At 33.9% G+C, this 13,543-nt stretch overlaps 1 protein-coding gene across 7 annotated transcripts in view; it reads left to right on the top strand.

Annotated features, from left to right (window-relative positions):
- Nucleotides 1–13,543, top strand: part of LOC107069348 (uncharacterized) — a 215,190-nt gene that overhangs the window by 131,195 nt on the left and 70,452 nt on the right. For all 7 annotated transcript variants that reach the window (XM_015326593.2, XM_015326592.2, XM_089169874.1 and 4 more), the window contains one exon: nt 8,392–8,506. In XM_015326593.2, coding sequence (XP_015182079.2) covers nt 8,392–8,506 — 115 coding nt within the window. The remainder of the gene's footprint in view (nt 1–8,391; nt 8,507–13,543) is intronic.

The raw sequence follows: 13,543 nt of genomic DNA, 5'->3' as shown, positions 1-13,543 counted from the left end.
TTCTATTCAATTTTGATCTTATACATTTGATATCGTTCAATGTAATTATTAGTAATAAAAGACAAAAAAAATATTAAGCTAATATAATTTGCATAATCGATCAATTTGCATTAAGTAATTCTCGTAAGATTGTGAAACTTTTCGTATTTTATCACCTAAGGCATATTTCTTTCTCTATGAACTATCCATCAATAATACATAATCGATGTATTTTAGCGGCGAGTTCAAACGTATACCTACCATAATTTATCGTGCGTGGAAACGCATAGAAATTTTCAATTAATCGTCAATAAGTTACTTCGATGTTCTCTTTCTCTCTCTCTCTCTCTCTCACTTGGTTTTCCATTTACTTCGTAATGTTCACTGTTAAAATCTATTTACAGTTTGTCAATAAAGAATTATTAGTCGTCACACGATGCTTCCTCATATCGCTTATTCTGTTTGCACGTTAAATATTCACGCTCTCATTAATTTTGACCAATCTACGATTACTCGGACATTTACGAATCGATTTAATCTGACGACAAGTTTCATAACCATTTTGCAAATTCTATACGTGAGCAACAGGTGACTCGTTAGCTTCTATACATCCAGGTAAATTCGTTCATGTAATTCTTTGCTTTAATTAAAAAAAAATAAATTTTCTATTATTACAGAATCTTTTTTTTCTTTTTTTTTTTTAAATAAATGACCACATTTTAATTGATAATTATTTGAAAATAGAATTACATGTGTGTGAGTTTGTTCATAGTCCTAATGTTCGATAATAAGTAATAACACATAGAAATAAATTACATCACCGTTATCAACGTCACTTTTACCTTGTAATTAGAGAATTACGAAATTGTTACTTAGCTCGTATAGAACGAAGTGCATAGTGCAAAGTAAGTACTTACTTGATGCTAAATCGGAAATTAAAAGAAAAAGAAAAAAAAAGTACTACGAGTTCCGTTACATTGAACATGCGATAAACTGTGTTGGAAAACCTTTCACGATTACCACGTCGATTTTACACGTGCATATCGCATTACATGCCAACGTTTTATCCTTTACGCGTTATTATTTCGATTGCTAGGGAATTTGTTTTCTTTCTAATTCGTTAAGATAAGCTTTAAAGTCGTCGAACCAATTACGATGATAACGTTACGATTATCGTAACGGTCAGTGTCGACTATCCAGGTTTGATAATATCATTTGATTCTTTTTTTATTATTGATGCAAACATTTACGAGGAATAATAAAAAAAAGGTTAATTACAAATTCTTTGACTATGCACTTTACAAACAATAATGAAAATGAGGTAAATCCAAATACGTTCAAATGAAATCAATCAACAACTCATGTCAGTGAAAATCGTAGAACTTTAGATGAACCAAAAGTAAGATCGTTACAAGACTCTCGATAATTGTAAGATCGGAAATGATCAATTTAGAAGTATATAACCCTTAGATCGATCTTGATTCAAGTACGTGATCAATTACGCGATGTGTACGCGTAGGTACGTCCACGCAGGTAGAATTCAGGGTACGACCTAGATCCCAAGAGAAGAAGTTGTTTAAAGTATGTACACGTATACACATATATATATATATATATATATATATACTTTTATAGTTGGTGTAACTGAAGTGAGGTTTCGCCGGGGCCCAATCGATAATTCCTCCCCAGGCAGAAGTGATCGATGTGCCTCGCCCGATTATCACGTTGCCTCGCTTTCGTTCGTATACCAACCTTTATTAACGGTGCCACGAAGATTTTCCTTATGCGTTTAATTGCGTTGCATTGATTCCATCCAAGGCAGAAGAGGAGAGGCCTTTGATCTTCTTTTAACATGATTACTAAAATGAGTTGCAACCATAACCAGAACAGAAGTGATATTTTCTTCGCTATCGCGTACTACTTTTATCTTATTTCTTTTTTTCATTATAATTTCATAAATTCATATTTCACAATGTAGTATAATTATTTCAAATAAATAAATTAAATGTGTTTCAAATTTTCGGAAAAGACCACTAGGTAGATCGAGACGTAGATGGGAGGATAATATTATTTCGGGACTTGAAAAAAAATAGGATACGAAGACCGGGAATGGAAGGATCGCGCTCAGGGACGGGAACAATGGTCCCGGGATTTGGTATTTGCGGCAATGAACTTTCCAGTTCCTAATGCCAATTAATAATAATAATAATAATAATAATACAATGTTATTTTATAACTCGTAATATGTACTCTGTGGTAATTCGTGTATTAATTTTTTGAATCGTTAATGAATTAAGTAGGAATCAGCTACCGTAACTACTACTACTACTACTACTACTACTACTGCATTACTAGTTTTAAACAAGATCGTTAATAATTACGACCGATGTTTGAAAAAAAAAAAAATGTTGTCCTCGGGGAAAGTCTATGATCTTTGATTCTAAAGCTATACGAATGAACGATATTGTGATTAGTTAAGTGTCTTTTCTTCAGTACTTATGCCAAGCGCTTTCCACGCTTGTGAAATTTACACGAATTACCTGGCTAACATGCGTTAGTGTGTTATTCTATATCTACATATATAACATAGCTTTCTGTTTCCCCATACTAACCATAAGCCGCTCTTTATGGCGCGAATTCTACCGCCCGGCGCCGTTAGTTGGCTTTAAGCACCTCGATATATTTTCTTCTAACATATATGAGCTGCCTCCAACTATAACGGAGATACGTTTATCATCAATTCGTTTCTTATCTTACTTACTTACTTACTATCATATACCTGTTCACATCACTTTTTTTTATAAATATTGTCTTTCGATTTTCTAATCATTTCAAAATACATACATACTTTTACATTAGTTGATTAATATCAAGAATTATTATAATCATTGAACATAACTATTAATGTAATATAATAATAATATTATAATTCTTTTTCTTATATTATATAATTAATATAATTTATATGGTAATTGATAAGACAAAAAAAAATTGGAAAAATATTCTATAAAATATTAATACACGTTTATTATCGATGAACGTTAGGGGTCTTGATTAGGTTTGATATACTTTACGATTAGGATCATTATCAATTGAAAATACGAACTAAATTGTAAAAATAGTTTGAAAGATCATTCCTTAGAAAGCCCCGGCATCGTATAATTTCACGTATCTCTATCGTATAACCGGAAGCTGTTCTCGATCGATTCCCGATCGCTTCTGCAAATGTAAGTCCGCCCACCCGCCAAAGACCCGTTATCGTTTCTCCTTATCATTCATCTGTACTCGCGGAACGGGTCGCGTTCTCGTGAAACTGTCTACGTACTGCTCGTGTTTTCTAAGAAATTCCACTAATACGATTCTTTACCAACTGTAAATGAACATTCGAAACAAATATCCTAAATTAATTTATACATTTTAAAATAATTTTTACAAATCAATTGACATTTTAGCAACAAACACTTAAGATATGATTGTATTTAGATTTAAAGAAATACTTGAATAGATTAACACGATTAAATATTTTTTTTTGTTCAAAGTTCTAATATCATTTTTGACATTCCTTAAATTACATCAGACTTGCCCCCTAAGGGAGTAAGTACCTAAGCAATCACGATACTTATTACGCTTTAGGCCAATTTACGAGTTGGTAAAGATCAATACCGTCTTAGAAATCACGTTTTATCTTAGAAATGTGTGTGAAATTCCCCATCTCCGATGTACGTATGTATATACATACGTGATATACGTTATACTCTACTTGACGATATGCGCGAACTTCTTCTACGTGATTATGGTTATCACGCGTGCGATTCGATCAACCACATTAGCTATGCACGAAGTTCCGATGTGTATACGAACATAAACGAACCATGCTCGTTTCCTACAAACTTGAATAATATACTGCATGTTTCTAAAAAACCATAATTATCTCAAATTACGAATTATGACATATTCAATTAATATTTTATATTTATTCAATAAATTATTTCTTGTTTTTTTTTTGATTCTAAAGTATACATTACGAAGAAATTACTTGTAAGTTAAAATTAAATATCTGTAATATCTGTAAATGAAATATTTTCTTTTAAAATGATTGAAATATTTTTTTTTCATAACAAAATGTAAATGTAAATAATTTTTACTTATAGTTAAGTAAATAAATGACGATATCAAAGTTGAAACATCCTGTATGTACAAACGCGGAATAACTGCGCGATGGGATCGATGCAATTTATCTACTCCTCCTCTTTTCAGATTCTTTTCAAAAACTATCGAGAAAATAGTTAAAGCGAATAAAATACATTGGAATGCGTAACGGAGTTTTCAATTTTTTTCTTCTTTCCATCAGATTGATAAACAATATTTGTCAACGATTGAACACATTATTTTTCATTTTGATTATACAAATTTTCATGAAATGGGGGTATATGGGGGGGGGGCGGTAAACAATGTGTGGCAACGATGAATTTCGTGATTAGACGATTTAAACTTAACGGTGATATAGAAAAGGTATTGTAATATATTAAATTCGATGTTAGAGTGAATTCGATCGTCTTCTAAGGCGGCTAATGGACCATTCGGTAGCTCACTTCTAACGGACGATCCATCCCGCCGCCTACTAATTGGCCCCGCGATCTCTCTCATAGATTCTCAATAACGGTCACGATGGGAAGATAAAGGAGGGGCGTGGCTGTAACGTCATTTTACAATCCCGATATATGCATCGTGTCTATAAATATATACATTTTTTAACACACCCTCTACATAACTGTGTATAATAACGATTCTAATATAAGTAGAGTATCTTAAAATATTCAAATAATTGTTAATTAATCGATGAGAATGTGTATTGTTGTTTAAAAACACCGAGTATATGATCGGAGTACCGTCTTCCTCGGAATTCAGCTTCAAACTGACAGATGGTCATCTGTCAAAATTCTTATATTTAATGTTGTTTATATGACTTTTTGAATGTTTTTGAATTTAAGATATTGTTACGTTCTAATTTTTATATTTTTTATCCCGTCCCAACCTCACCCCTTACCTTTACACCCTTCCTTATACTTATTTGATAAGGTATACGCATTTATTAGATATAACCAATATCCATTTGAAAATATACCTATAACTAAATCCAATGCGCGAGTGTAGGGTCAAGGATCGGTATATAGCTCTACGTATTTATATGTATATATATACACACACGCACACACATATGTATATATTTATATATATATATATATATATACGTAGTATTCCACCGGCACTCGAGAAAGGAATAGCTGGAACATATATCGCGTATGATCGACGAGCGGTATGCAGAAGTCGATAGCCTGTCGAAAGGTGAAAGATTCAAGGTTAATAGAGGTGAAACTTTTTCCCACATTACCACGCACGTAAAGACAACTTGTCTTTCTTTATCCATCTCTCTCTCTCTCTCTTTTTCTTCTTCCTCTTCCTCTTCCTCACTATAAACGCACGTGTACGTAAATAAGTATTTCAGAAGAATTCCCAAACAACGACCACAACCACGACTACGACCACGTGAAACAACGACAAAGTAGTAAAAAAAAATGGGGGATGTTAATCGTAAGATGATCATGACATGTTTACATCGTGTAAAACGTGATATCTTGCATATTGAAAACGATTAATCAAATACTGTAATATTTAATGACAGAAACATATGCAATTATATAAAAGATATGATTGTTAATTTGAACGTGAGACGTAATCGGATGCGGAAAGTTCAATTATCCAATCGCGAAATCACGAAGAAGAAGAAGAAGAAGAAGAAGAAGAAGTGATGGCTAGGAAGGGAAGATTGAAACAAAAAAAAAAAGGAAAACGATGGAACAAACGATTAAGCGATTAGGTGCTCGGAAAAGACGTCATTATAAAGAGAGAATCCTAGCCTTGGCATTGCTCATTCTTTTGATCTCCCTGTTAAAACCTGACGCGGCAAACTGGCTGATAATAATTCACGGACTGTCGACTGTGAATTACACGCTTCACGGTACTTTCTTTTCCTCTTGCTTTATTTCTATCTCTTTCTTTCTTTCTTTCTTTTATTTTTTATACTCAATTTTATTTATTTATTTATTTATTTATTTATTTATTTCTGTTAGATGATCCCATCGTCGTTTTCATTTTAATAGAAATCGATCGGAACCAACAGCTTCAATAGTCGTAATAAATAGAAGTTAAGTAGAAGAACTGATGGCAACTACATCAATGTAGGAAATAAGAGAGAGAGAGAGAGAGAGAAAGGGAGAAAGGCGAACGATCACAGGCGTGTAATTAGAAATCACGGATTTACGGGGTAGTGTCATGCGATAAATTCGAATAGCTACGGCTAATGGCACGCATATTGACGTATCCATCCGACTATCGTTCATCTTTCTCACGAATTCAACACGAGGATGGGACTTATCGTATCTGCTTCAGGCTAATTCTAATCTTATTCATCTTACACATATTTATTTTTTCATTCTAAATTAAACCGGGGGAAAAAAAAACAAAAAATCTTTATAAAATAAATAAAGAACATTTAATAAACATTGTTATAATAAAATAACGCGACGGTATCGTGCACGATTAATTAATATTCATTTTTTATAAGAAATTATTACAAAAAAAAAGAGAAAAATAAATGAGCAACTTTTGTTGAAAATAAAATAATATCCAAGAAGCATGCCATGATTAATTTACTCGAATGAATGAACGGTCTCTAGTTAGGTGTATAAAACACATTCAAGTATGTTTGATTTACGTTAAAAGCTTGTTTCGTTTCGGTTTTCTTTATCTAAAGAAAGAAAGAAAGAAAGAAAGAAAGAAAGAAAGAAAGAAAGAAATAAACAAAAAGAGAGAAAGATAGACGATGATGAACGAGCAAAAGATTCGTGCCACGATCGTAAGCTATTCTTCTGCGTTATTAGCAAAACGAGTAAAGCCTCATCTTCTTCTTCTTCTTCTTCTTCTTCTTCTTTATCTTGTTGTTCCTTCGATAGGTACGCCGTCGAATTAGCGGCTAAACGTGTCGTAATTGTACGTTTCCCGTAATACCTTAGAAGTCCATCGTAAAGAATAACGTCGGAAACAGCGTCACGTTTCTCAAGTATCACATTAAAACAACGAATATATTGTACAATACAAACCGTCTGAATCGTTTGCCAAAAGTTACTACTTTTTTATGCATTTTCTCATAAAATTATATGAGTCGTGATTTTAGGATTGAAGAGGGAAAGAAATTAGGGATTATTATTGTACATTGATAAAAATACTAAAAACAAAATTAGACAGTCTTGAAAAAAGTTGACCAAAGTTCTTGAATATCCTGTTGATTGAAGTAGAGTCCCAAGTCAGCTCCTTTTTCTCCAAGTATCCTAAATAACATATAAAAATAATAGAATTATTATTAAGAGTATGGTAATATATAATAAAAAGAATAGTGTTGATTATTAATGTTTCATTATGAAAAGAAAGATATTCATATTTGTGATGTAATAAATTTACGCTACGTATATAAATCACTTGGATTAAATTAAAAAGAGATCTAAGTAAAAAATAATAGAAAGTCATTAAACGTAGCACGGTTGTTAAAAAACGGTAAGGTTAATTTGTAAGAGATCGGGGTGGTAAAGAAGAATTCGTATTCGCGATAGTAGCTTTAGCAAAATACACCGGGTGTCATTAACATTGCATCTTTGTAGGCTCGGAATCGTAAGGCGTTTATAAGGCGCACGCGAGGAAGGTTTTGCCCGCCACCGGCGCTGAACATTATTATCACGTTACAGGGTAATCGTCCAGATAACTTAACGCCGCAATGAATTATCATTAAAGCTTTAAAGTATAAGAAGATGATTCCAGAAAGGAGTTTTGTAATATTCTTCTTCAAGAATATATATCTTGGCGCCCAGTTAGAGTTGCATTTTCTAACTTGTAATCTTACAGACGTGTCACAAAACACGATTCCTTCTTCTTCTTCTTCTTCCTTCTTCTTCTTTGCTTTTTTCTTTTATATTTTCTTCTAACATTTATTATACCTACAGTCGAGTTAAATATGTATCGTTGCTCTGAATGACTTCAGATAACTTTATCGCCCTTTGATAGTCTACCTTAGCTGTTATACCAAGTATTATTATTACTGGTCTACTCGTTACGGAATTTACTCGCGTTTAAAGAGTACGATTTATTACAATCCTGAGTATTCTCTACTAACGTCTACGTATTTCGATAATGGACGTACTTAGAAGCATTTCGTAATGTTATCTTGAACGACTAAGTTAAGTATTATATTGTAACGATTCTACTTTGTCTTCTCTTACCGATATGCTATGTATATATTTCATGAATTTCAACAATTAATTACAGTATATATATATATAACAATACGATTATTTGTTGCAGGATACACGGACACCGCAGGAAGACCGGTTCTCGAATTTGAGGACACAACAAAGAGGGAAAATCTCACCGTCAAAGAAATTTCATCCTTTTTGCTCTACCTCGCCCGTTTGCCCAGGTAAAAAAATCTTTACAAATTTCCTATAATAAATAATATTACAAATTGAATTCTTATTTTAACTGGGAGAAAGTATTGTATTATAAGAATCACATTTGTAGAATGAAAGAAAAACAGTCAACTTCCGTCATATCTATATGTATGTATAATATAACGTTTATTATAGTGAAACTCATTTTCGAGTCGTAACTCATCTATAAAACGAAATAAACGGAAAGTGGTCTCTATGGTAAGGTTGAAAATCGCTCGTAAATCCGAAAATTACGTGTACGCGAGCAAACTCTCAGCGTCATCTCGTCGATGCTCTCTCACAGCAATACCTCGCATAAGCTTCGACTCATAAAATATATCGCGTATGATAAGCACGACAGCCTATTGCGATATCATTCATCGCACGGCTTTATGGTTTCTCCTATGCGCTAGTCCCATGATTCTTCATGTCGAACCATAAGAAAGAGAAAGATACACCGAGTGAATGAGTGTGAGTGAGAGAAGCACAGATAGAAAGAGTTAAAGAGAGAAAGATAGATACGTGAAGTCGAGAAGGAACGAACAAGGTGAATAGAAAAAGAAAAATGAAGAAGGATGAACACACAACGAGAGGAACGAAGAAGTTTAATAGAAAAAGAAAGAAGAGAGAGATAGCGTTATGTGTAGCTTCAGGCGTTCACCATAAGAAACGTCGCTCTATCTTTCGTCATCTTTAACATAAAGTCGTTTCCGCGTCAACGATTCTTCTATGCTTAACACTTGTAGAAAAAGAAAAAAAGAAAAGAAAAAAAAAAACAACCGTAAATGAGAAAAAGGGTGAAAAATGATTTTGGGAAAAAAAAATGAAAGAAAGAAGAGATGATGAAAATTTTCCAACGATTCAATCTTACATTGCAACAAGTTCGCGGTGTTAGCTAGTTGGTTGGGATTCTTCTAGATATACACACACACACACACACACACAAACACACCTTAGGAATAACCGTTTTCAGTTTTATCGGCTCACGAAGAAGGGAGCGAGAAGGAAAAACGTAAATCTTGATTCGCCTAAAGCTTTTCTCCTTGCATTCGTGCATTTCCGAGCTAACACGTGTGGGTGACCTTTTAAAGGAAACCGCTCAACCCCTTCTCACGAAGTTAAAGTTAAAGTAAAATAGATCGGTACGCCCGGAGTTATTGTGTTTATTCGTGTCCTCTTATTTAATTTACACAAGCTGTCTCGTATATAATCTGACACCGGGAATGTATCCTTTAGATTTATGTTAGTAAGGGTCTCAAATGTTTTCTATTAATTTCTCAAAAGGTTTTCTCGCTTGCTTCAAAGTGAGCCGGCATCGTCCTCATGGGGTCTCACTTTCAATTTAGATAACTCGTAAAGTAATGTTTATACCTACATATGTAAGAAAACTGAAGTTTTATCTCGCCCAAAGATCCTTCCTTATCTTGTGGAATCGCATTAGCGTCGGCGGATTATCGTTGGTAAAGATAACGAATGATTTGTCGCTCGAGACTCTTATCTTTTATGAACATTTTCACTGTGAGAGGACGCGCACAAAAAAAAAAAGAAAAAAGAATGATTATAAGCTCGTCTTCTTTTTTTGATACGTAGATACACACAAGCAAGTAGATGCAGAGATATGCACACATACATGAATATCACCCTATGTGATACCAGGAATCCAGCGACGAAAGCTAACAGTGTCATAATGATCCTCTCAGCGGAACACGATCGCTATAAATCAGTCTAACTCTTACGGTATATACTTCGGCTTAGCCAAGATTCATTAGAATTTTTTTTCCTTTTTGTTTGTTTTTTGTTTTTCTACCTACCACCTATTTTTATTTCCATTCGATAATTCGTGTATACGCAGAAAAGTATTCTATCGGTGTAGGATTATTTGCAAATGCTAGACGAATAATTCGAATTATTTATTTAACTGTTAGCAATCGTACTTCTAAGAACCGATCATTAATTCTTTTTCTTCTTCAAAAATTCCTCACACGCTAAGTCACTGATTCATTAGTGTCTTTTCCATATTTGCTGAGAATTCTAGTCTTCTTCGAAATTGATTGTATAAGTTGCAAGAATATGAAGAAGAAGAAGAAGGAGAAGAAAAAGTACCAATATATGTAAAGAATTTTATTATTGCAAAATATTGAGCTAATCAGTACCATCTAATGCAACGTTTCAGTTGGCCAATAAGCTTATTCTCTCTGGAATATTTTACAATAATTATATATCTTTCTTCTACTCGAAGATTAAAATATGTTTTGTTCCAAACATATTAACTTATTGCAAGACACTTTATAATTTTGGACTACCTAATGCATATAATATAATATAACAAAAAAATCTTTAATAACCTAATATCATCTATAACATATCCAATAATTAAATTCTTTTACAAAATGTATTAACTGAGCAATTTTGAAATAGAAAAAAAAATAAATAAAATAATTATTGAGCTAATCAATATAATTCGCGAAAAGAAGAAAATTGTATTCCACACTTAAATTGATCTACCTTTTCTCTCGTGTTCTCATCGTTCTCTAATCACTCTCTTCTTCTACCTTGGGTGAAATAATTAACAGTCTTTGAACTTAACCACGAGCCTAAACGATAAAGTTTGCATCTTCTATGAGAGAAAGAGAGAGAGAGAGAGAGAGAGGCATGCCTCATCGTCATGTATCGTGTATCACGCGAGAAGAAGTCACGACGTTACTACTCTCAAAGAAGATGGTAGGACGATAGGTCCCCAGGTTGTTGAATCTCTCGGTGGTGATCCAGTTGTGCACCTGACCGCGTTTCTTCGTGAGTTATGGCCGTGCATCAATCCTTTTACCCTTCTACCAAGGTTCAGCCTCCGGCATCCGGTAAACTTTTTATTTTTTCGTCCTTCCGTATCTTCTTTTTTTCTCTCTCTCTCTCTCTCTTTCATGTTCTTCGCCTTCGAACCACCCTCTTTTCGAATCATCATCATTGGTTACTACTACCTTCTCCTCTTTCCCCCTCCCCCGTCCCCCCGCCTGCCCTATCCCTTGTACTCCTTTTTTAACTTTTCTCTTCGCTCGTTGCAATTTGTCGACCCACTTTCAACATCATATCTTCTTCTTTATTTCTTTTTTTTTCTTTACTTCTTTCTCTCTCTTTTTACGTACTTCAATCTTTTTTTTTTTTTTTTTGACGATGTAGTTTTTTACTTTGCGATATTATTTATTACTTCATTCCTTTGATCTTAATTTTCCAGCAATTTGTTGTAGGGGGCTCGTGTTCGAAGTATATTTATTTCGTTTTATACTGCAATTATCATTAAAAAGAGAAAGGGGAGAAACAGAGAGAGAGAGAGAGAGAGAGAGAGAGGGAGAGAGAGGGAAAGAAATGTCTCAATTCGCTAAAGTTTTTCTTCAATTCGTCCTTGAAGTAAGAACTATTAACATTGTTACAGCAAAACGTAAGAGACTTTAAATATCACCTGTCTTTATGTTGTCATTAGAGAGCTATTAGAGTGGTTAGAACGTTATTAAGAATATAGGTCTCTCCTTTTTAGTAGCGGTTCACACGATCTTCTCACCTGTAAAGGCGCAACGCCTTATGTTAGTGACTTTCTAGTACTTAACTATGTTGTCTTAGATAATTTGAACATTCGAAATTCAACTCTTAGTATTTTTCAATCTATTTGAACTAATTTTGTAAGTAATTAGCACAAGTGAAAGAAAAAGGTTACTTCAAATCTTACATACAGTGTAAGTAAAATAAAATAAAGTTAGAAACAGGAATATGATTGCACTTTATTCTGTTAACGCATAAACGTGCTTGATAAATTAAAGATAAATTCATTGAATCGTAGAAGAAACATTTTTTAAAAATAAAACACGTAATAGACTTGGATGAAAATGCGGAACTTGATTGAATTGGAAAATGAAGGATGATTGAACTTCTTGGTAGAATCGTGTAAAAGAACAGCAAGCAAAGAAACACGCGGTCTCTTGTGACGCAGAGGGGTCTTTGTTCGAGAAGTCCTGCCCACCCAAGATGCGTCCGCGGTTTTCGAATCATCTCCCGTTCCTAGTGCGGTGCGGTACAATGCGGAACGCAACGATACACACGATGAACCTTTGCGATACCGAATGCGTGCGTGCGTGCGTGCGTGCATGCGTGCATGCGTGGCTTCTTCCAAGACTTCTTCTAGCTTTACAATAGTGCTAATGCATGGAGTTTCTTTTAAGAGTGGGCAGTGGCGTAGCCAAAGGCGTTATGCCAATGCCGACAGTTACGATCGAATTGTAAATCCGTTTGCTCGTAAACGCTCCTTACCAATACGTATTTACATATACGTTTCTATTGTATGTAACACAGATGCACACACGGTATTCATATACCATTGTAAATTTATTTCTTTTCTTTGCAATTTATAGAATACTACCTAATATCCATTAGTTTCTTAATTAATTGTAGTATTAAGATCATATTAAAATCATTTTTATATTCATGAATTCATTGCTTTCGTAGTACCATATACAAATAACGTGCATCATATACGCGAGTAGAATCCTCCACCTTCCAAAAGAAAAAAAAAGATACGTACCAGTTTGAACGAGCATAGAAATATTTCCTTGTACGATAGCAACAGGCGATAACGAGTTACGGTATTCATACGACTATACACGTTAAAATGATTTTCCAACGATTCCGAAGATTAGAGCCTTGCTCGGCGCTCTTTCATCGTAAGCTCTGCGCACGACTTTGAATTTAATAAAGCGTCAACCATAGATTTCTAACGGCGATCGATACACGGAGACGATCAATTTGGATTCTTATCGATCTTTCTGTTTCTCTCTATCGATCCGTTGTAATGATCAATGGTACACTGATGCGCACGATGTCCCGAAGGCTATTCTTATTGAATTATATATACTAAGCATATACATACACAGTCAGATGAAAACTTAACTTTACTAAATCTAAGTGATTCCCTTATCTAATATGATCGTTCTACTTGAATTATTCTTGGCAGTGTGTCAAAGTCGTGAGTTTGTTGTTTCTCA

Source organism: Polistes dominula, unplaced genomic scaffold, assembly GCF_049000335.1.
Source record: "Polistes dominula isolate Pdom_NZ unplaced genomic scaffold, Pdom_raw_medaka contig_49, whole genome shotgun sequence".
Taxonomy (NCBI): Eukaryota; Metazoa; Arthropoda; class Insecta; order Hymenoptera; family Vespidae; genus Polistes; species Polistes dominula.
This window is presented reverse-complemented; position numbering and strand designations above follow the sequence as displayed.